Source organism: Stegostoma tigrinum, chromosome 25 (genome assembly GCF_030684315.1).
Source record: "Stegostoma tigrinum isolate sSteTig4 chromosome 25, sSteTig4.hap1, whole genome shotgun sequence".
NCBI lineage: Eukaryota > Metazoa > Chordata > Chondrichthyes > Orectolobiformes > Stegostomatidae > Stegostoma > Stegostoma tigrinum.
The window spans coordinates 53,022,128-53,047,768 of record NC_081378.1 but is presented as its reverse complement, the minus strand read 5'-3'; the positions used below and the strand labels follow the sequence as shown (position 1 = coordinate 53,047,768).

The 25,641-nt window shown below is 42.6% G+C and overlaps 1 protein-coding gene across 1 annotated transcript in view; it reads right to left on the bottom strand.

The window, feature by feature from the left end:
• Positions 1 to 25,641, bottom strand: part of LOC125463128 (dynein axonemal heavy chain 3-like) — a 556,635-nt gene that overhangs the window by 3,117 nt on the left and 527,877 nt on the right. Inside the window, 7 exon segments of the mRNA XM_059654753.1 lie at positions 3,414 to 3,474; positions 10,177 to 10,287; positions 12,121 to 12,294; positions 12,536 to 12,628; positions 18,898 to 19,080; positions 24,659 to 24,757; positions 25,352 to 25,444. Of these exon segments, the coding sequence (XP_059510736.1) occupies positions 3,414 to 3,474; positions 10,177 to 10,287; positions 12,121 to 12,294; positions 12,536 to 12,628; positions 18,898 to 19,080; positions 24,659 to 24,757; positions 25,352 to 25,444 (814 nt within the window).

Sequence of the window (25,641 nt, the reverse complement as noted above, 5' to 3'; positions counted from 1 at the left end):
TTCATTGGAGAAAAGGAGGAGGAGAGGGGACCTAATTGAGGTATACACGATAATGAGAGGCATAGATAGAGTTGATAGCCAGAGACTATTTCCCAGGGCAGAAATGGCTAGCACGAGGGGTCATAGTTTTAAGCTGGTTGGTGGAAAGTATAGAGGGGATGTCAGAGGCAGGTTCTTTATGCAGAGAGTTGTGAGAGCATGGAATGCGTTGCCAGCAGCAGTTGTGGAAGCAAGGTCATTGGGGTCATTTAAGAGACTGCTGGACATGTATATGGTCACAGAAATTTGAGGGTGCATACATGAGGATCAGTGGTCGGCACAACATTGTGGGCTGAAGGGCCTGTTCTGTGCTGTACTGTTCTATGTTCTATGTCTCCTACTGTCAAACCAATTTTGGATCCAGTTGGCAAGCTCTTCCTGAATCCCATGTGATTTAACTTTGCTAATTTGTCTACCAGGTGGAATCTTGTCAAAGACCTTCACTAAAGTCCATGTAGACAACAATTTCCCACATACAAAGTCATTCTGACTATCCTTAATCAGTCCTTGCTTCTCCAGACACATGTAAATTGTATCTCTCAGAATCTTCTCCAACATCTTTCCCACCACCGATGTCAGACTCACAGGTCTGTAGTTCCCAGGCTTCTCCTTACAGCCTTTCTTAAATAAAGGCACAACATTAGCCACACTCCAGTCCTCCAGCACGTCACCCGTGGCTGTAGATAATACAAACATCTCTTCTAGTAGCCCTGTAATTTCTTCCCTAACTTCCCACAATGTCCTGGGATGTACTTGATCAGGTCCTGGAGAGTTATCTACCTTTGCATTTTTTAAGACCTCTTTCTCTTCTGTACTGTGGACTGTTTTCAAGACATCAATATTTATTTCCCCAAGTTCCGTAGCCTCCATTTCTTTCTCAACGGTAAAAACTGACGTGAAATATTCATTCGCATTTGCTGTGGTTTCACACGTAGACGATCTTGTTGATCTTTTAACGAGCCCTATTCTCTCCCTAGTTGCTCTTTGGCTCTTATTATACTTGTAGAATCTCTTTAAAGCATTGTACAGATTCTAACACCATCTGAGCTTGGAGAAACAGTCTTTGTGACTCAATATGTCATAGCTCTACAAACAATTGGGTTTTCCTCAATTGAATATGAAAAGGCAATATTCTGTCTTTGTATAATTAGTGACGGCGTGTCATCACTATAACTTGCAATATAACTTGCATATTTTAGGGAAAATTAAATAATTGCTTCAAATTTTATTGTGGAAAGAGTGGGATGGTGGGATTAATACAGTATCAGAAAGAGACAATGCAATAGTTGGAGAAGATTGGGATTGATACAGGGCTATGGGAAAAGACTGTGGCACTGGGATTAATTTGGGATTAATATAGGACTATGAGGAGAGAGTGGGACAGTAGGATTAGTTTTGGGCTGATACAGAGCCAAAGGGAGGAAGTGGAGCAGTGGGTTTAGTTTGGCACTGATACAGGGATATGGTGATAGACTGGGAAGGAATAGAATTCATACTGAACTGCCTAGTACAGAGGCAGTGTAGACATCCTGAGTTATAAAGTCTTGATATTTCTCTGTTAACATTGTAAAGGTATGATACAGTCTCAAACAAATACAGCCTTGCTCTTTCTCCTTCATTTATCTGAAGTCATTATTTGCACCCTGTTCCCAAATGTTGTATCATGTCACTTGACTGTTTGCAAGCTCAGTGTCCTATTTGCCCATGAACCTCTAGTTTCATATTTTTTCCATCACTCAGATTTCCCTCTTCATCTTCACCTGTGATTTTGTTACCACGTACATTCCCCCTCTTCAACCTGTCATAACTGTAAGCTCATTCAGAACTCTCCAGTCAGTTGTCCTGATGTCAACTGCATTCACCTGTCAATCCTATGCGTTCTCTCGTCTACAGTTCATTAATGCCTCAAATTTAACATTGATTTTCTTATGATTATTCCTCAATTACACACAAATTTGAAGTATTCTGTACATTTTAAGGGAAGGTAATGGTATAGTGGTAATGTGTTAGGTAATTCAAAAACCTAGATTAATAATATGAATGTGAACCTGCAATTTGTAATTGAAAGCTAGACTCAGTAATGGTGATGTGAAACCATTATTGATTGTTAGTAAGAACACATCTGGCTCACTAATGTCCTTCAGGAAAGGAAATGGTCACCTGGTCTGGCGTATATGTGACTCCAGACTCAAAGTAATGTGGTGATTCTTACCTGCTTCCTGAAATGACCTGGCAAGTCACTCAGTTCAAGGGCAATTTGCGATGAGCAACAAGTGCTGTCCTTGCCAGTGATGGTCATACCCCATAAGGAAACAATAGCTTCATACCTCCTAAACTCAACTACATCTTACACTCCGACCCAGAATTGTCAACCATGCCTCCAGCCATTTAAGCTCCAAGCTTTGAACTCCTTCATCCCTTGCCTGTCCCTCACCACTCTAATGACCATCCTTAAAAGCCACCTTGGTCCTTTGACCAGGCCTTTGGTCACCTGCCTATAACCTCCTACTTTGGCTCAGCTCATGTTTTTATTAAGTTGCACTGCTTTCAATATTTGACCATTTTTCTCCATTAGAGCATTTGTTTAAGAGGTGAAGTCCCACTGTTTGTGGAAAACCTCATAAACAGTGAAATATCACAAACAGTAAACACTAGATAGGTTCCCACTGTCCAAAATGTTAATATCCACAGCCCTCAGTACAAGATAAGATTCACTGGACACATCCTTTAAAAAATAAATGTAGATACGCCACTGGAGAAGTAGTGCAATAAACTAAAAAATGAGAAACAAAAATTAACCCCATGTTCGCTGGGTCAGAGTGGCTTATTTTGATGTTGCTCATTTTTACATTGCTTTCTGTTTCTGTACAACACTAAATCACTCTGCTAAGTCAAGTCAACATTTAAGCTGAAAGAGTGTGTTCTCAGCATATCCCAAATGACTGCATGTGAGAAGTGATTCACTGCCATAATGAAAACAAACCAGGGAGCCAGGTCGTATGAACAGAAGTGAACTGAAAATCTAAGTTTTGCTGGTGAATTCTTAAAGAGGTTTATAAAAAGTCCCATGACACCACGAACTAGACAATGAACACAGACATATCCCAATCTCAGAAATACAGAACCACTTGAGAACCACAACATCCACCTCTGAGTTTTTCTTCAGTGGGTTTTCATTTGTTTTTGACATGATGTTTATATTTCCTAAAATAGGTGAACGTTGACACTGCAATGGGTAATATGGTCACATTTAGTGAAGATGTGAACAATGGATCTTAACTATAAAAGGATGTTGTTGTCCATAAATGCGTTGCTATTTTGGCACAGTCTTCAAGACAGAGGATTGGATTAAAAGCAAAAATGCATCTTTTTACCTGGACATCCATAAACGGATTTTTCTTTAAATGATAATTTTTCACCTGGCTTGAGCCATATCTGATTGAACTAGTTAAGAGAGCAAAGGAATTATCATATTCAAGAGGCGCTAACAATCCAGAGTCAGTCACATTGTGCAATTCCAACGTTAGACTTAATACTTACTCTTCTAATGGCCATCTTTGACCCACCCCTCACTTATACTGCTTAGTATATTTGGGTCAATCCCACAGAAACTGCATTGAAATGTACAAAATCCACCTGGTGAATTTCACTTGACAAAGTCTCGTCATTCTCTGATAGGAAGTGGGAACTACTTTGACTTTCAGTGACCGATTAATGCAGCGTTCTGACTTTGCCCATTGTGGGGCTGACCTGACTATTCCTCTTGCAGCGGTATTTGCATTTGGCTGGTGAGTTGTACGAAGCCACACAGATTTTCCAAGCACAACTTCCCAAATTCTGCCATGAGGATTGGGCTGTATTAGGGGCAGGGATTTCCAAAGTGCATAGTTTGGTCCCAGGGCAGCAGTGGCTTAAACTATTTCTGTGGGACCTGAAGTTTCTCTAGTATTGTTTACACATATAAGTGACTTGTGTGACATTAGCTGAGCATCTTCAAATCCATTGCTCATGGAACGATCTGACCATTTACTTCATAAGATCTCGATATCCATAAGTGCCATGGCTGTGCAGGTTTTGACATCAAGGCAGGGTTTATTAGAGTTAGTAGGAACTGCAGATGCTAGAGAATCCGAGATAACAAGGTGTAGAGGTGGATGAACACAGCAGGCCCAGCAGCATCTTAGGTGCAGGAACTTAGGAGCTAGGCCCGAAACGTCAACTTTCCTGCTCCTAAGATGCTGCTTGGCCTGCTGTGTTCATCCAGCTCTACACCTTGTTATCCAGGGTTTATCGAGGGCCGGGCAACAGTGGACACCTCCACCCACAGAGAATCTATTCATTTTCCCTTGACATTCAGTGGAATTACCATCTACCATCAACATCCTGGGGGGTTACCAATAACCAGAAACTCTATTGGACCAGGCACACAAATACAAGAGCAGTGTGAAGGCCTGGTACTGTGTGGTTGTTGGGTTAGAAGGTGCATGCCTGTCATGTGTACCTTTGTAGGTAGATACAGATTAGTATGGGTTCTATTCTTCACCACATCAGGCTTTCTAGGTTTATAAACGAAAACAGGAATTGCTGGAAGTGTTCAGCAGATCTGGCAACATCTGTGAAGAGGATTCAGAGTTAACACTTCGGGTCCAGTGATCCTTCCTCAGAACAATTCACAGCTGCTGCCAGACCAGCTGAGCTTTTCCAGCAATTCCTGGTTTTGTTTATGATTGATACAGAATCCACAATTCTTTCGGTTTCTAGATTTATAATATGGTAGTAAAGGATGACTGCCTAAATGTAATAATTGTAAATAAAACTAAACATTCTTAGACAGTAAATCACAGTCCTAGTGGTCTCATGGAAAATACCTGAAAGCAAGTGTAAATTGCCAGGTATGATTATCCTCTAATGGCATCTGAACCATGTGACCAGTGGAAGTAGGTGGATATTATGGACTAGCAATACATGTCTAGAAAAGAGGGAACAAATTATAGTTTTACACTGTCACTTTCTATAGAAGAAGGCTTTCTGCCACTCTCCCACCGTTGCAGGCAGTGGGTTCCAGCTTCCACCAACCTTTGAGTGAAAATGTCTTTCCTCACATTTCCTCTAAACCTTCTGCCTGTTACTTTAAATCTATGTTCCCTGGTCATTGTCCTTTCCACCAAGAAGAAAAGCTTCTTCCCATCTACTCTATCTATGCCTCTCATAATTTTACAAATCTTAATTATGTCCCCCTCAGTCTCCACTGCTCCAAGGAAAAACTCCAGGCTGTCCAATCTCTCTTTATAACTAAAACTCTCCAGTTTAGGCAATATCCTTGTATATCTCCTCTGCACTCTCTCCAGTGCTATCACATCAATAGACAATAGACAATAGGTGCTGGAGTAGGCCATTCGGCCCTTCGAGCCAGCACCACTATTCATTATGATCATGGCTGATCATCCACAATCAGTATCCTGTTCCTGCCTTATCCCCATAATCCTTGATTCCACTATCTTTAAGAGCTCTATCCATCTCTTTCTTGAAAGTATCCAGAGAGTTGGCCTCCACTACCTTCTGAGGCAGAGTATTCCATATATCCACCACTCTCTGGGTGAAGAAGTTTTTCCTCAACTCTGTTCTAAATGGCCTACCCCTTATTTTTAAATTGTGTTCTCTGGTTCTGGACTCACCCATCAGCGGAAACATGCTTCCTGCCTCCAGAGTGTCCAATCCCTTAATAATCTTAATACGCCTCAATCAGATCCCCTCTCATCCTTCTAAACTCAAGTGTATACAAGCCCATTCGCTCCAACCTTTCAACATATGATAGTCCCGCCATTCCGGGAATTGACCTTGTGAACCTACGCTGCACTTCCTCAATAGCAAGAATGTCCTTCCTCAAGTTTGGAGACCAAAACTGCACCGAATACTCCAGGTGCGGTCTCACCAGGGCCCTGTACAGATGCAGAAGGACCTCTTTGCTCCTATACTCAATTCCTCTTGTTATGAAGACGAGCATGCTATTCGCTTTCTTCACTGCCTGTTGTACCTGCATGCTTGCTTTCATTGACTGATGTACACGAACATCTAGATCTCGTTGTGCTTCCCCTTTACCTAACTTGATTCCATTGAGATAGTAATCTGCCTTCCTGTTCTTGCCACCAAAGTGTATAACCGCACATTTATCCACATTAAACTGCATCTGCCATGCATCCGTCCACTCACCTAGCCTGTCCAAGTCACCCTGTATTCTCATAATATCCTCCTCACATTTCACACTGCCACCCAACTTTGTGTCATCAGCAAATTTGCTAATATTACTTTTAATGCCTTCGTCTATATCATTAATATATATCGTAAACAGCTGCGGTCCCAGCACCGAACCTTGTGGTACCCCACTGGTCACTGCCTGCCATTCCGAAAGGGACCCGTTTATCACTACTCTTTGCTTCCCGTCAGCCAGCCAATTTTCAATCTAACTCAGTATTTTGACCCCAATACCATGTGCCCTAATTTTGTTCACCAATCTCCTATGCAAGACTTTATCAAAGGCTTTCTGAAAGTCCAGCTACACTCCATCCACTGGTTCCCCCTTATCCATCTTCATAGATACATCCTCAAAAAATTCCAGAATATTAGTCAAGCACGATTTCCCGTTCGTAAATCCATGTGGACTCTGACCTATTCTGTTACTGCTATCCAAATGAGTCGTAATTTCATCTTTTATTATTGACTCCAGCATCTTTCCCACCACTGACGTCAGGCTAATCGGTCTATAATTTCCTGTTTTCTCTCTCCCTCCTTTCTTGAAAAGTGGCACAATATTTGACACCCTCCAATCCGCAGGAACTGATCCTGAATCTATAGAACCTTGGAAAATAATTACCAATGCATCCACAATTTCTAGAGCCATCTCCTTAAATACCCTGGGATGCAGACCATCAGGTCCCGGGGACTTATCGGCCTTCAGACCTAACAGTCTATCCAACACCATTTCCTGCCTAATATAAATACCCTTCAGTTCGTCCATTACCCTAGGTCCTTCAGTCATTATTACATCTGGGAGATTGCTTGTGTCTTCCCTAGTGAAGACAGATCCAAAGTACCTATTCAACTCTTCTGCCATTTCCTTGTTCCCCATAATAAATTCACCCGTTTCTGACTTCAAAGGCCCAATTTTAGTCTTAACCTTTTTTTTCTTTTCACATACCTAAAAAAGCTTTTACTATCCTCCTTAAATTTTTGGCCAGTTTTCCTTCATAGCTCATTCTTTCTCTGTGTATTGCCTTTTTAGTTATCCGCTGTTCCTCTTTAAAAACTTCCCAGTCCTCTGGCTTCCCGCTCATCTTTGCTATGTTATACTTCATCTCTTTTATCTTTATACAGTCCTTAACTTCCCTCATCAGCCACAGCTGCTCCTGCCTCCCCTTAGGATCTTTCTTCCTCTTTGGAATGAACTGATCCTGCACCTTCTGCATTATATCCAGGAATACCTGCCATTGTTGTTCCACTGCCATCCCTGCTAGGGTATTGTACCATTGAACTTCGGCCAGCTCCTCCCTCATAGCTCCATAGTTCCCTTTATTCAACTGCAATACTGACACTTCCGATTCTCCCTTCTCCCTCTCAAACTGCAGATTAAAACTTATCATATTATGGTCACTACCTCCTAATGGCTCCTTTACTTCGAGGGCCCTGATCAAATCCGGTTCATTGCACAACACCAGATCCAGAATTGCCTCCTCCCTGGTAGGCTCCAGTATAAGCTGTTCTAAGAATCCATCTCGGAGGCACTCCACAAACTCCCTTTCTTGTGGTCCAGTACCATCCTGATTCTCCCAGTCTACCCACATGTTGAAATCTCCCATAACAACTATAGTGATACTTTTTGCGACAGGCCAATTTCAACTCTTGATTCAACTTGCACCCGACATCCTGAGTACTGCTTAGGGGCCTGTAGATAACTCCAATTAGGGTCTTTCTACCCTTAGAATTTCTCAGCTCTATCCATACTGACTCTACCTCTCCTGATTCTATGTCCCCCCTCGCAAGGGACTGAATATCATTCCCCACCAACAGGGCCACCCCACCCCCTCTGCCCACCAGTCTGTCCTTTCGATAGCAAGTATAGCCTTGAATATTCATTTCCCAGGCCCTGTCCACTTGAAGCCACATCTCAGTTATCCCCACAACATCATACTTGCCAATTTCCAACTGAGGCTCAAGCTCATCCACCGTATTTCTTCTGCTTTGTGCATTCATATATAATATTTTTAATTTGTTTCTCCCCTCACCCTTCCTGTCAAACCCTATTTCACTTGGCCATACTGTACGATCCCTTCTTGAGTTTTCTGCTCTGTTGATTCTGTTGTCTTTCTTAACTTCTCTTATTCTCACTTTCCCTTTAACTTGATTCTTAATTTCCAGTTTGGCCCCTCCCCCCCCTTACTTAGTTTAAACACACCTGTGTTGCAGTGGCAAACCTGCCTGCCAGAATGCTGGTTCCCCCACCTATTAAGATGCAACCTGTCCCTCTTGTACAATTTATCCTTCCCCCAAAACATACTCCAGTGATCCAAGAATTTAAATCCTTGATTCTGGCACCAGTCCCTCAGCCAGAAGTTCAAGTCCATTATCTCTCTGTTCCTGCCCTCTCTAGCCCAAGGAACTGGAAGCAAACTGGAGATAACCCCCCTGGAAGTCCTGCTTTTCAGCCTTCTTCCGAGTTCTCTGAAGTCCCGCTGTGGAATGCCCCTCCTTTTCTTCCTGACATCATTAGCGCCGACATGCACCACCACCTCTGGCTCTTCACCTTCGTCCTTGAGCATTCCCTGCACTCTATCAGTGACGTCCTGGATCCTGGCACCAGGAAGGCAACACACCATCCTCAAATCTCGCCTGTTGCCGCAGAAACCCCTGACAGCCCCTCTCACTATGGAGTCCCCTATTACCACAGCTCTCCGTGATGTCTGACTTCTCGGCTCGGCTCGCCTCTACACCAATTTTTGACTCGCAGACCTGTCCACCTCTCGGACTGGCATTGTTGTCTGTCTCGACAGTTTCCAAGACAGTCAGCCTGTTTACAATAGGTGCTTCCCTGGGATCTCTTGTACTTCATTCATGTCTTCCTTCGTCATCGACATTCCCCTTCTCTCTTCAAGCATCCTCGGTGTAATGACCTCGCTGAAGGTCCTGTCCAGAAAATTCTCGTTCTCTCGGATGAGCCTAAGGTCATCTAGTTCTTTCTTCAGGGCTGCAACAACCTCCTTCAGAAGCTGAATGTGTACACACTTACCACAGCTATAGGAGCCAGAAACATCGTCAGTGTCCCTGACCTCCCACATCATGCACGCAGCACACTGAATCAGCTTGGCAGTCGTGTCTTCTCCCTCTTCAACAGTGGCATAATCTCCTCACTTTGCCTCTTCGCCAAAAACTCCTGAGCCAAAGACTCGCACTTTACTCACCAGGCACTTCCCTCAACCCTTGTTTTTTGCTGTGAGTTTGTGGACTGTGAATTAGGTTAGAGGAGGAGGTTGGGAGGGAGGCCCTACTGTGTAGGACCTGGGGCCGAGAACAAACCTACTTAAATAACACTCGCTTACCTTCCCAACTGTCTCTCTGCCCTGACCTCACGTCTGCCTGGCTCGCGCCGCTCTCCGCTGCAAAAAGGACCGCTGGCTTTGAGGTAAGTACTTAAATAGCACTCACTTACCTTTCCAAGTGCCTCTCTGCCCTGACCTCACGACCTTCCCATAATGTGGTTTCCAGGACTGTGCACAATATTCAAGCTGTGGACTGACTATTGTTTTAGGCCCGAAACGTCAGCTTTCCTGTTCCTCTGATGCTGCTCAGCCTACAGTGTTCATCCAGCTCTACACCTTGTTATCTCACCTTTTACTGTGTTGGAATACTGTCTAACAGCACTCAACAGGCTTGAAATCTACAATCCAGGACAGAGCTGCTGCTTGTCTTACACTGCTTTCACTGGCTTAAATTTTCAGACTGAATAATTGGGGAAAGGTGATAATGACTGGTTTGGTCGGCAATACTGACGAATGAAGAAGAAAGTTGGTACATTGAAAACCTTGTCTTAACTGAACTCTGTGAAACATTTATAAACATGTTTAAAACAATCAAAGGTCAGGATACAATTGGTAGATTGTCATAGAGAACTTTGGGAAGTGATTCTCCAATCTTGTGTTTCTTCCGATCCCATTTCGCACCTTCCATGTAAAGACCATTAATATAAACTCCATCAACCTAGGGTGAAAAATAAAGCAACGATGTGTGTCATATTTACAAAGCGAACATGGTATTATCACTAGATTAGTAATCCAGGGTCCTGGGGTACATGGGTTGGAATTGCACCAGGACAAACAGTAGAATTTGAATTGATTCCGAGCGTATTAATCTAGTGATAACTGTGAAACCATTGTCATTTGGTTCACTGATCTTCTTCAGGGAAGGAAGTCTGCAGTCCTTCTCCATTCTGTCCTACACATGACTGCAGACCCTCAGCAATGTGGTTGATTCTTAAGTACCCTCTGACATGGCCCAGCAAGGCACTCAGTTGTATCAAGTTGCTACAAGGTCTAATAAAAGGAATGAAACCAGACAACATTGAACAGTGCACTGGAAGTGACAATGGTAAACTCTGTCCTCTTGTCCCTGCAAAGACCTTCTTATCAACATCTGAGCATGAGCCAAAGTTAGGAGTGTGGTCAACTGACAGTGTAACCTAGGCATATTAATGGAATCAGAGCTTTCGGACAGTGTACAGTCAACTGAAGAATGCTGTTAGAGTTTGTTTTCCGTGTAGGTTTGTCTTTTTTCATGCTCCCTGGCTGTGCTTCCTCAGTGACTGCAGCCTGCCTGCTGTCTATGACCAGGGGAAATTGCAGGGCACTTTGCTGGACACCCAGCTCTGGATCCAGAGGGACCAGCTTTGGACTGGCATACCTCAGTATGGGCAACATCAATCTGGCCTAGCTGACTAATTGGCAAATGGGAGGGTTGCAGGAGCGGGAGGGTGAAAATTTCATTCTGAGAGAGAGAGAAGCTCCACTGCGGCACTGTAACTCCTCATGCTCCTTGCCCCTGGACCAGTAGTTGTAGCAATGCGTCGGGGTATGGTTTGCTGGGTACTGCCAGTCACTTGTAGCTCTGACATGCACAGCCATGATGACTGCAGTCCAAGTGTGTCTGCATCAGTCTGAGGTTCCACTGCAGCTCTCTGATACTGAGTGGCTTCTGCCTGTGCTTCTAGTTGCATGCTGGAAAGGAGGGTCTCAGAACTCCCCACAAAGCTCAGGATCAGGTTGATGCCAAGCTGCTGTTTCACTGCTCTGTGGAGATGCAGGTTGGAGGCATGGCATGAGGTAGTGGGGAGCAGGAAAGTGAGAAAGCCTCACCTAGATGGCAGCCCAGCAGATTCCCACCCTGTACTGTACTGAATGCAGATTCCTTGATTTTCTAAGTTATGGATGAGGGATGAAACAGCAGGGGAGTTGCCGCACTGTGGAGATGGGTGAGGGAATTGAAGTATGAACAGCTCGTGATGTGATGGAGCAGATATACAATCAGAAGGTCAATTCTGGATGTCAAGTTGGTGAATATTCTGGTTCAGCTAGGACAGGGAGAGGGACTGTGTCAGTTTCTAGGAAATTGATTTGGCGACAGTGATGGAAAAGAATGGCTTCAATCTTCCCCAAATGTGTTTGGAGTAATGTTCTGCAATTTAATCAGCAGCAGGTTATTGAGATTGTGTGGAGAGTGTGTCCCAAACGTGGGCTCTTAACAGCATTAACTCTCATGAGTTCCTCCGGAATATCTGCTGCTCATCTGGAAATTTCCTGAGGCTTCCACTGAAGTGATGCGACATGATCGGGAAATGAGGAAGGAATTCAGGTCCCTACAGTGTGGCCAATGTACAATTAGACTGTAGGGTTTGAATATGAGGCCGCGCTGTAGACTGACGCATATTTCGACCCTGGGGAATCAAGACATGATCAAAAAGTGACTGAGGATCAGCGATACATTGTAGAAAATAGATGTGGTTCAATGAAAATGTTTGCGTTGCAATTGGAAAGTTACTGGTGGAGCTGGCATGTCATGATCCTGGTCAGTCACATCGAACTGGAAGCCCAGATGATCTATTGGGATTCGATATTTCCGTGCATAGTTCTGGATAGCACCTGTCAGGAAGCTCTGGGTGAAGTAAAATCCAGAGATCCAGAAAACAACTGGGGTTCCTTTATGAATCCAGGTCTGAAATACATTAAAACATAGAAGAGTTTAAAATAGACACAAATATCTTTATATTGTGTTTCTAATTCACGATGACAGTCAGATGAGTATATTCAGAGATAACTTCACAATGATCCAAAAAAGGCACTGTTATAGAGATAGGTTTAAGGAGAATCGTAAAGGAGGACACTGATGTGGACAAGTATATAAAGAGTATTCCTGACAGAGATCTTGTTATAAAAAGACCTGCTTATATCTGTACCTGAAAGAACTGAATTCTGGAGAGGAGGTCAGTGATGAAGCTGCCCAGAGGTTTCAGTGATGGATAGGACTTTGCTGACCACATGGAGGGCACCTGCAAATTCAAGCAGAGGACAAAATTCAGATGCAATTCTGTGGCACCCACTTTATCTCCATTATCCATTAGTGACAAAGAGAACCTCACACTGTCTCCATTATTCATTAGTGATAATGTGAACCCCACCTGCAGGCTTTTAAGGTCTTAGTGAAAATTTGTAGCTGGGGTTGTGGATGCAGATGTTCATTTGCTCGCTGAGCTGGTTGTTCCGTGGTGTGCAGATGTTTCATTTACCATTTCAGGCAACAGCATCAGTGTGACCAATAATCAAAGTGTTGGTGTTCTGCTTCGTTCCGAATTTATATGATCCTCTAGTGTGGTGGGTCTTGTCACTTCTGGATCTGTTTTTAAGCAGTGGTCTGTATACGGGTCTATTTCTATGTGTTTGTTAATGGAACCAGGCCCCCAGAAAATCCCTTGCATGTCTATTGTTCGCTTCTCCCAGTCAAACCGATAGCCCTCATTGTCTGTGTGTATCAAGACAAGTGAATATTGGTTGCGTCTTTTTATTGCCAGCTGGTGTTTGTGTACCCTGGTCGTCAGTTTCCTCCCTGTTTGTCCAATGTAATGTTTATTGCACGTGCGGCATGGGATTCATATATCATGTTAGTCCTGTTTACTGTCAGTATGGGGTCTTTAGTCTTTGATAACATTTGACACAGTGTTGATGTAAGTTTCTATGCAATCATGATCCTAAGCGGTCTAAGGAGTCGGTGTCATTTCCGATATATTTTTTATTGTAGGATAGAGTTATGAGTGTCTTCTGTTGTACCGTGTCCTCTGACTGTCGTTTGTTTTGTAGGCATGGACGGATGAAACATCTTGGGTGTCTATTGTCAGTAAATATTTTGCTCAGGGGTTCCTCTTCCATTTTCTGGATTTCTGGAGTATTGCAGTGCATTATGGCTCATTTTAAAGTGTCTTCATGCAGCTCTGTTTGTGTATGGTGGTCTGGTTTCTACTGAAGTGAAGGATTTAGTCTGTGTGTGTGGACTTCCTGTATACTTGGGTCCGGAATTTGCCATTAGTCAGTCTCTCTACCATTACATACAAGAATGGGAGCGGGTTGTTCTTTGTATCAGGGAATATTGGAATTGTAGATGCTGGAGAATCCAAGACAACAAAATGTAGAGCTGGATGAATACAGCAGGCCAAGCAGCAACTTAGGAGCACAAAAGCTGACATTTTGGGCCTAGACCCTGTTCTCCTAAGATGCTGCTTGGCCTGCTATGTTCATCCAGCTCTACACTTTGTTATTACAGGTTGTTCTTTTCTTCCTCTCTAGAGAATTTGATGCTTGCAATGATGTTTTTAACAAGTTGGTGGGTTTCTCCTACTTTTGTGCGTTTGATTATTATGAATGTGTCTTCCACTTATCTTACCCACAGTTTCAGTTGGATTATAGGAAGGGCTGTGTGTTCCAGTCTCTGCACCACTGCTTGATGAGACCTGAGATGGGTGATCCCATCAGTGTGCCATTGATCGGTTCATATATCTGACTGTTGAATGTGAAGTGCATTGTCAAGCATAAATCTAGTATTTCAGAAGGCTGTCCTTGCTGATGTTGTTACTGGTGTTCAGGGTCAGCATTCCTGGCTCTTCTAGTAATGTGGCCATTGTGTCTCTCTGGCTAATGGTATGCCAAAGGACGTAAATAGTGCTGTAACATTGAAAGAGATATGACTTCATCCTCATTAATTTTTGTGTCCCTGAGCTGTGTGAGAAATTCTTTGGCCGAATGGATTGAGTTTGGGGAACTACTAATCAGGTGTTTAATCTCAAAGAACAAAGAACAAAGAATATTACAGCACAGGAACAGGCCTTTTCAGCCCTGCAAATCTGTACCAATTCAGATCCTTTATCTAAACCTGTTGCCTATTTTCCAAGGATCTGTATCCCTCTGCTCCCTGCCCATTCATGTATCTGTCTAGATACATCTTAAATGACGCTGTCATGCCTGCCTCTCCCACCTCCGCTGGCAACGCGTTCCAGACACCAACCTTCTGTGTACCACCATTCTGTGTAAATAACTTTCCACCCATATCTCCCTTAATCCTTTCCCTTCTCACCTTGAAATCGTGACCCCTAGTAACTGAGTCCCCCACCCTGGGAAAAATCATCTTGCTATCCACCATGTCTATACCTCTTATGGTTATGTAGAACTGAAACAGGTCACCCCTCAACTTCTGTCTTTCTAATGTAAATAATCCTAATCTACTCAACATCTATTCATAGCTAGCACCCTCCATGCCAGGCAACATCCTGGTGAACCTCCTCTGCACCCTCTCCAAAGCATCCACACCCTTTTAGTAATGTGGTGACCAGAACTGTATGCAATATTCTAAATGTGGTCGAACCAAAGTCCTATACAACTGTAACATGACCTGCCAACTCTTGTACTCAATACCCCATCCAATGAATGAAAGCATGCCGTATGCCTTCTTGATCACTGTTGACAGTGATTTGACTTGAGTTGACTTGATCTTGACCGGCGTTGCCACCTTCAGGGTATAATGGACCTGAGCACCCAGATGTCTCTGTGTATCAAATTTTCGCCAGGGCTTTACCATTTACCGCGTAGTTTGCTGTTGAATCAGATCATCCAAAATGCATCACCTTGCATTTGCCTGGGTTGAAGGCAATCTGCCATTTCTCCGCCCAACTATCGAATCTATCTATATTCTGCTGCACTCTCCGACAGTCACCTTCATTATCTGCTACTCCACCAATCTTCGTGTCATCTCCATTGTAATTCCCTCGCTAGCTTGTGTGCAGGTATGCCTGGTAAGGAGACTATTGGTCTGAGTGGGATTCCAGGTTTGTGTACCTTAGGGAGTCTGTGGAAGTGGGGGGTGTTTGAGCCATTAGGTTTCATTCTGATGTAGTCGGTGCTAGTGATCTCTCCTGCATGTTTCAGTTTTTTGAGCGTCTGGGTTATCGTGTTCTCTAGCTATGGTGTGGGTTCTGATGCCATTTGTTGGTATGTGGCTATATCTGCGAGCAGTGCCTGTGCTTTCTCAATGTCATCTGATCTAACTAGGGCAACTGTCATTTGTCTTTTGTCTGCTGGTAGGCTTATGATGTCTTTATTATTCTTCAGTCCTTGTGGAGCCTTTCTCTCAGCTGTCATACACCTTCAGCACAGCAGAGAGAAAGCTCCTAGAAGGATTGAAGAAGGTTAAAACCATCGCAATCCTACCAGCAGACAAAAGGATGAATGATAATGGTCCTGAACAGACTGTGTGGAGTTCGTATTGTCACTAATGGATAATGGAGACAGTGTAGAGTTCACATTCTCTGTTCTGGATAATGGAGACACTGTGACGTGCACAATGCGAAAGAAATGTTGGAGATGATATGGAATTCATATTGTCATCAATGGATAATGGAGATTTCACATTTATCAGTGGTGTATAACACAGACAATGTGGAGTTTCCATTCCGTCACTGGACAATGGAGACAGCGTGGAGTTCACATTCAGTTGTCAGATACCTTCAGCACAGCAAAAAGGCCCTAGAAGGACAGAAAAATAATAAAAACATCACAATCCTACCAGAAGACAAATGACAGTATTCCTGTACAGAACAGACTTTTATTGAGAAAGCTCAGGCTGTGCTCGCGGATATAGCCACATACCAACAGGTGGCATCAGACTCCACACCATAGCTAGAGGACAGGATAACCCAGATGCTGAAGAAACTGAAACATGCAGGAGAGATCACTAGCGCAGGAGAGATCACTAGCACAGGAGAGATCTCTAGCACCAAATATATCAGAATGAAACCCAATGGCTCAAACAACCCCCACTTCTACTGACTCCGTAAGGTACACAAACCTGGAATCCCACTCCGACCAATAGTCTCCTTACCAGGTATACCTACACACAAGCTAGCGAGGGAATTACAATGGAGTCTAAACACCTGATTAGCAGATCCCCACACCCAATCCCTTCGGCCAAAGAATTTCTCACACAGCTCACACAGGACACAAAAATTAATGAGGATGAAATCATATCTCCTTCGGTGTTACAGCACTGTTTACGTCCATTGGCATACCATTAGCCAGAGAGACATAACGGTCGCATTACTAGAAGGGTCAGGAGCACTGAAACTGAACACCAGCAACAACATCAGCAAGGACAGCTTTCTGAAATACTAGATTTATGCCTGACAACGCACTTCACATTCAACAGTCAGATATACAGACAGATCAACGGCACACTGATGGGATCACCCCTCTCAGGTCTCATCGTGGATGCAGTGATGCAGAGACTGGAACACACAGCCCTTCCTATAATCCAACTGAAACTGTGGGTAAGATACGTGGAAGACACATTCGTAATAATCAAACGCACAAAAGTAGGAGAAACCCACCAACTTGTTAACAACATCGTTGCAAGCATCAAAATTCTCTAGAGAGGAAGAAAAGAACAACCTGCTCCCATTAGATGTAATGGTAGAGAGACTGACTAATGGCAAGTTCCGGACCCAAGTGTACAGGAAGGCCACACACACAGACTAAATCCTTCACTTCAGTAGAAACCAGGCTACCATATACAAACAGAGCTGCATGAAGATACTTTAAAATGAGCCATAGTGCACTGCAATACTCCAGAAATCCAGAGAATGGAAGAGGAACCCCCGCGCAAAGTATTTACTGACAACAGATATCCAAGATGTTCCGTCCATCCATGCCTACAAAACAAACGACAGTCAGAGGACACCGTACAACAGAAGTCACTTGTAATTCTACCGTACAACAAAAATATATCAGAAATGACACCCAGACTCCTTAGACCGCATAGGATCATGATTGCACAGAAACTTACATCAACACTGCATCAAATGTTATTAAAGACTAAAGACCTCATACTGACAGTAAACAGGAGTAACCTGATATATGAATCGCATGCAGCACGTGCAATAAACATTACATTGGACAAACAGGGAGGAAACTGACGACCAGGGTACATAAACACCAGCTGGCAATAAAAAGACGCAACCAATATTCACTTGTCTTGATACACACAGACAAGCAGGGCCATCGGACAAAGTGACTATACTGGGACAAGCAAGCAATAGACAAGTAAGTGAATTTCTAGAGGCTTGGTTCTGAACATGGGACTTTAACAAACACGCAGAAATAGACCACGTATACAGACCACTTTAAAAAAAATCAGACCCAGAAGTGACGAGGCCCACCACACTAGAGAATCATATAAATTTGGAACAGAGCAGAACACCAAAGCTTTGATTAGAGGTTGCACTGATGATGTTGCCAAGAACGGTAACTGAATGTCTGCACACCAAGGAACAATCGGCTCTGTGAGCAATTGAACAACTGAATGTGAACTCCATGCTGTCTCCATTGTCCAGTGGTGACAGTGTAAACTCCACATTGTCTGTAGTATGCACCATTGATAAATGTGAAATTTCAATTACCCATTGGTGACAATATGAACTCCATATCTCCATTATTCTTTAGCGTCATGAACTCTACGCTGTCTCAGTTATCCATTAGTGACAATACGAACTCCACAGTGTCTCCGTTATCCATTTTGACAATGTGAATCCCAAAATGTCTCCATTCTCCATTAGTAACATTTTCAAAACAAAAACTCCATTATTCATTTGTGACAATGTAATCTTCACACTATCTCTATTATCCACTTGTGGCAATGTGAATTGCACACTTGTCGTCATAATCCAATACTGATAACATGAACCCCACATTATCCACTAGTGACAATGTGTTGGGGAGGGTTAGTGGGATGAGGACAAGGAGAGTGACAGGGAGGGGGACTAGAACAGATTACAGAATCACAGTTGTTATGGCACAGAAGATAGTCCAGATCTAGATCATTAATATATATCAGGAAAAGCAAAGGTCCCAATATCGGCCCCTTGCCAACTCAACTACAAACCTTCTGCCAGCCCAGAAATGATCTATTAACCATTTTGTTCTGCTTCCAATCACAGCCTATTTTGCATCTGTGTTGCCACTATCCCCTTTATATTGTGACCTATAACTTGGCCTCACAGGTTTGTTATGTGGCATTGTATCAAACACCTACTGGAAATCTGTGTACACCTCATCAACAGCTTAACCCTCATTGAGCCTCTTTAAAGAGTTCCAGAAATTAGTTAAGTATGATTTTCCCTTTAGAAATCCATGCTGACAGATTCCTCATCTGCTGCCCACCTTTTCCTACAATCTCCCAAGAATAAAATGACTCTAGTAGGTTTTGATTCTCGGAATAACTTACTTTGCCTACAATCATGCTGTTGAAGATATCTTCAAGCTGGCTGGACATGAAAATCAAACCTTGAATTGCTTTATTGATGTCTGTCAGACTGGTTCTGATAATGGATATCAGACGGTTAAAATGAAGCAGTTCCTGTACCAGCACTGTGTTCATTGACTCACTGTACTTGGTTGGGTATTTACTCTGTGAATTAAATAGAAATATGAGTCAGGTAAAATGAAACAGTAGTAAGATAAACAAAGTCATGAGAAAGGAAAACACAAGCAGACAAAACAATGGAAAGTTTACGACACAGAAGGAGGACATTCAGTCCATCGTGTCTGTGCCAGCTAAATAAGCTATTTGTCCATTTCTAATCCCACAATACAGTGCCTGATCCAGACACTTGCAGCTTAAGTGCTTCAGGGCAGATCCAGGTTCTTCCAAAATGAGTCGAGAGTTTCTATTTCAACGATCAATTGTGGCAGCTAATTCCATACAACCATCACTGTTTGGTTGAAAAGGTATTTTCTTGTGTCCCCTCGAATCTTCTAACAATCATTTAAAATCTCTGCCCTCTAGTAATTGACCTCTCCAGGAGGGGAAACAGCTCTTCCCTGTTCACTTTATCCAAGCCCCTCATTATTTTGTCAAGTCCAAAGAAGTCATTTCTCAGACCCCTCTGTTCTAATGAACACAGCCATAACCTATCCAATTTGTTCTCAAAGCTGCAACTTTCAAGGTCCGGCAACATTCTTCTCTGTACTCTCTCCAGTAATGCAGTGACATAACTGTATGCAAAATTCCAGTTGTGGCTTGCATCTTAGAGATTTTTAATCAACCTGTTCAGATATGTTACAATACATCTCTCAAGCAGTGAAATTTGAATCAAGGCTTTCTGGCCCAGAGGTAGGAACAGTACCTGTGTGCCACAGGAGCCCTCCAATGTCAAATCTAGTATTACATTCCTGCTGTAGTATTCATGACCTTTCACAACAAAAGAAAGTATCCCATATACCTTCTTTACTACCTTATTTATCTTTTTCAACACCTTCAAAACCCGTGGACATGCATTCCAGACTCTCTCACTTGCTCTACTCCTCTCAATATCCTTCTGTATATTACATATTCCCTTGCTTCCTTTGAACTTCCCAAATGCATTACATCCCATTTTCCCCAGACTGAATTCCATTTGCCACTTTTCTGCACATTGTGCCAAACCTGTGATACATTCCTGCAGTTGACAGCCATCCTCTTCACTGTCAACTACCCGGCTAACTTATGTGTGATCTGCAAATTTTCTAATTGTGTCATCCTCATTTCAGCCTAAATCATTAATATGTGCCACAAACAGAAAGCATCCCAACATTGAGGGAACAGCACTGGAAACCACTTCCCTTCATAAAAAACATTAATTGATTATGACCTTTGTTTCCTGTCACTGAGCCAGTTTTGGATCTAACTCATCACATTCCGCAGTATTCAATGGACATTCATTTTCCTGACTTTAGGAACAGGAGAAGGCCAATTCAGCCCCTTGAGCCTGTTCCACCATTCAGTAAAATCATGGCTGATTGGTAACCTGACTCAATATATTTGTGTTTGGACCTTAATACCTTAGCTTAACAAAAAAATGAACTAACTCAGATTTAAAATTAACGACTGATCCAGCATTCACTGATGTTTGTGGAAGAGAATTCCAAACATCTACCACCCTTTGTATGTAGAAGTACTTCTGAACATCTCTCCTGAATGGTCTCGCCCTAATTCTCAGACAGTGTCTCCAGTTCGAGAATCCCCGACCAGTTTATCATTATCTACCTTGTCTTTTCCTATTAATATCTTGAAGACTTTGATCAGAGCACCATTAAACTTCTAAACATTAAAGAAAATAGACACAATTTGTATAATCTCGCCTCTTAATTTATGTCACTTCAAGTGCTCATCAAAGTACTTTTTAAAAGGGTTGTGAGGTTTCTCACATCAACTATTCTTCGCACCCTCTGGGTAGAAAGCTTTTCCTCCTTACTGCAACTATACAAGATGCTGGAGAGAGCACACCTGGAGTACTGGGAGCACTTTTTATCTCCTTATTTAAGAAAAGATATTGTTACACTTGCGGTAGTTCAAATTTGGTTCACAAGAATGATGCTTCATATGGAGGGATTGTCTTAGGAGCAAAGATTAAACAGGTTGGGACTGTACTTCAGAAGAATAAGAGGTGATCTCATTGAGACATAAGATGTTTTGTAAGGTACTTGACAAGGTGAATGCTGAGAAGATGTTTCCCTTCCCAGGAGAACCTAAGACCAGAGGTCGTAGCCTCAGAATAAAAGGGGGTCAGTTTAAGACTGAGGTGAGGATAATTCTTTTCTCTCTGAGGGTTGAGAGCATTTGGAACTTCTTGCCACAGAGAGAGAGAGAGAGATGCATGGGCAGATACTTTTTGTATATTTAAATTTGAGCTAAATAGATTCTTGATCAGTTGGCGAATCAAGGGTTATGGGGAAAGGGCAGGAAAATGGAAGTGAGGAGTGTTGGATCAGATCTACGGAACAACGAACCAGCTCAGTGAGCTAACCAGCCACAAAATCCACAACCCCAGCTACAAATCTACTCTAAAACCTTAGAACCATGATCCTACTGAATGGTGGAGCAGGCTCGAGGGGCTGAAGGTCATATTCCTGTTCCTATTTCTAATGGTATTATAGTCGGATCCCCCCAAAAACCTTTCACTTTAAAATGATGCCTGCTTATAATTGACCCTCTGACCAAGGGAACAGATGTTTTCTATTCACCTAATTCGTGCCCTTCAATCTTATATCCCTCTACCAGGTCCATTCTTAAGTGTCTCAGCTCCAAAGAAAACATCCTGAGCTTATCCAGTCGCTCTTCATCGCTGAAATGCTCCATCCCAGGCAACATCCTGATAAATCTCCTCTGTACTTCTTCCAGTACAATCAGATCTTTCCTACCGTGTATGACCGGGCTGCACATTGGTTAAGCCATAACTGGAGTACAAAGCTCTGTACAGCACCAATCTAACCCCACTTCTCTTATAATCTATGCCTTGTATATCTTCTTACCTGCCCTATTAACTTCTCCTGCTTTCTTCAGGAATCTTTGGATAAGTGCCTCAAGATCCCTCTGTTCCTCTGCGCTTCCTGGTGTCCTGCCATTCACTGAGTGCTCCTTTGTCTTGTTTCTTCTTCCAAAGTGCATCACTTCACATTAATCAAGGTTACATTCTATATGCCGCCAACCTGCCATCTGGCCAATTTGTTTCTATCCTCCTATAACTTAACACCTTCTTTCTTACTGTCAACCACTAACCAAACTTTGTGTCATCCACAAATTTATGTATCATCTCCTCCTCCCACATTTACATCTGTATCATTTATGATTAATATAGACAATGAAGGATCCAGCATGATCCAAGTGGTATGCCACTGGATACCAACCTTCAGTCACAAAAATGGCCTTTATTGCTACCTGTTGTCTCCTGGTACTAAGCCAGTTTTGGATCTAACAAGACAAGTTACCCTGGATCCCATGTTCTTTTACCTTTTTTATCAGTCTTCCATTTGGGACCTTGTTAAGGGCCTTGCTGAAATCCATATAAACTACATCAACTGCCCTTATCTCATCCAAACACTTGGTCGCCTCCTTGAAAAATTCCACTAGATTTTTTTAGGCATGCCCTCCCTTTGACAAAGCCACACTGATGATTCCTAATCAACCCTTGCCTCTCTAAAAAGAGATTAATTTTCTCCTTCACTACTTTTCCTGCTACCGATGTGAGATGTACTGGTCTATAATTCTCTGGTCTTTCTCTATCACTCTTCTCCTAAAATGGAACCACATTACCTGTCCTCCAGTCCTCTGGTAAGCTTTGGGCACAGACAATTAAAACTTTTTTGAGAATGAAAGAACTCAGACAGTGAAGGCCATCAGTTTAGCTGGGACAAGGTACCCATAGTAACCCAAGCCAAACATAGACATGCATAGGAATTCCTAAAGGCATGGTTCTCCACCTGAAATGCAGTCAACAAACATACAGAGTTGAACACAATATACAAAACCAGAAATTACACTACTCACCATAAGGACCAGTCAGTATAAATGCTAAGTGGAGTAGAATAACATTGTTTCATTGGAGGCTCCACTGATGATGTCACTGATGGTGATTAACTGTCTGAACAAGAACAAGCCAGCTTGGCGAGCAAGTCAACAACCTCACCCACAACCCAAGCTCCAATGTTTGCCAAAACTTTAGATAGCTAGAATTACAGTCACAAATAGTGGAATGATTATATAGATTATAGATTATATAGAATCCCTACAGTGTGGAAACAGGCCCTACGGCCTGCTCAGAGTGATGGTGTTAAAATAGTTCCTTGGTTGGAGAAGTTCAGAACAAGGAAGGAACATTGCTTCTAAACAGCTTAGTTTGAAATTGAAGCCAATGTCAAGACTTTTCAATGTAAAGAAGGAATTGAAATTTGAAACTTTCCCCAGAAATATTTCAGAATATCAATCCTGTGATTGATAGATATTTTTTGGAGAAGATATTTGGGAATACATAATCTAGGTCAGTAAATGAACTTCAGATGCAGATCAGACTAGAACTTAGTGAATGAAGGATCAGATTCAGGGGGCTGAATAGCTTGTCTTCTTCCAATGACATTTGGAGGAGAAAGAGATTCAAGTAATGATTGGGAAACTAAAGGATTGGAGATATTTGGAAAACATTTGTGAGAAAATGCATAATATTAAAAAGTGTTCAGTTTCACAATAGGCCTCTAGTGAGGAAGGTGTTCCTGAGAATGTACAGGTTACAGATATTCTAATTCATTGACAGACTGAAAGAGAGTGGATTGCAGTATAAGGGGAGGCAATGGCCTAGTGATATTATCGCTGGACTGTTAATCCAGAGACCCAGGAAATGTTCTGTCCTCTGATCCCAGACTCTCCCATGAGGGAAACATCCTCTCAGCATTTACCTGTCAAGCTTGTTAAGAATCCTATATATTTCAATGCGATCACATCTCATTCTCCAGTCAGTAGTGTCCCACCCTGTTTATCCTTTGCTCAAGCTACTGTCCATACCAGGGATCATCCTAATGAGCTTTCTCCGAACTGCCTCCAGTGAAATGATATTTTTCCTTTAATAAGGGAACCGAACTGCTCATGCACTCCAGAAGTGGTCTCACCAGCACCTTGTACAGCTGCAGCAAGAATTAAGTCTTATACTTTTATCGTGTTCCCTTATCCTCCAACCCCCTTGTAATAAGGGCTACTTTTCCATTAGTTGTCCTGGTTACTGCGTATGCTCCATTTTAGACTTTTGTGCACAAGTTCTCAGAGTCTCTTTGTGTTGCAGCCTTCTGTGGTTTTTCTCCATTTAAATAATAGCTTGTTCATTCGGTCTATCTTCCAAAATGAACAAATTCAAATTTTCCCACATTATATCCTTTTTGCCAACTCCTTGCCCACTTACTTAACCCCTCATTATCTCTCTGTAAACTGCATCCCTTTCACAAATTGCCTTTCAACCTATTTTTGTGCCATCTGCAAATTTGGCGACAGTGCATTCACTTCCTTCCTCCAAGTCAATATATATTAGAAAGAGTTGTGTTTCCAGCACTGATCCCTTTGGAATTCCAATAGTTACAGGTTGCCAACCTGAAAAATAACCCATTAGCCATGACAACAATTTCACTTTCTGAGCCAAAATTACAGAGCAGAGCTTCCAGCATTACAAATGTGTACCATTTCTCACCATCACATCCTCCATTACAAAGTCAGGTGGGATTTTGGATAGAATATCTGTGGCCAGTTCCTGCATGATCTCAGATGACGATCTGTCTCCTCCACTGACCTGCAAGCAAGAAACAGTTTGCAATTCAGAGACTATTGTCTCCTCCTCTTGTCAAACATCCAGATATCTCCACTATTCAAGTGAAATGTTGCTATACTAAATCCCTGCAAGATGAAGACCTGAATTGTGCATCCTGGACTGCTACCATTGTCACTTGAACTCAGAATGTAAATGCAGTGTACATATTCCTCAGGGATAATAATGGAGGTTGAAATTCGATTGAGCAGCTCATGTGGCTGCTTGAGATTTTACAGTGCTCTGTGACCTTTCAGTTATTCACATTGTTTAATCTGAACCATCTAATCTTATATGACATAACTGTTGTTTCACAGATAACAATTGACGGTTCTGATGATGGCCATTGTTCTAGCAGGTAGATTTCCATTTGAAGAATAAAGCTGAGCATTTTTGTCTAAGTGTCGGGCAGATTTTTCTTCAAGTGTGTTGTGTACCCACAGGGTGACAGTCTTGTATCATCTGTTAGAATAACAGCACCATGAGTAAGAAACAAGCTACTGCTAGATGGAGCTGTCACTCACAGAACTGTACTCACACAGATCAAAAACATATGCATCTGAATAAGGCAGGGCTCACCTCTCTGGGCAGTGTGCTCAGGATCCCATCAAAAAGCCTCTGTGTCTCCTTCTGTTCTTTAGTGATATTTGCATTTTCGTGCAACCCAAAGACCTGAACAAGACATGAATCGGAGAAACTGACTAGACACGTGAAAAGATATGTATAGTCTAGACCAAGGTCAGCACTGAACCAATCTAAAAGGATCCATCTTATTCACTGTTGTTATTCTGGGCTCCACTATTGTGCTCCTGAGATGCTGCTGGGCCTGCTGTGTTCATCCAGCCTCACATTTCATTATCTTGGATTCT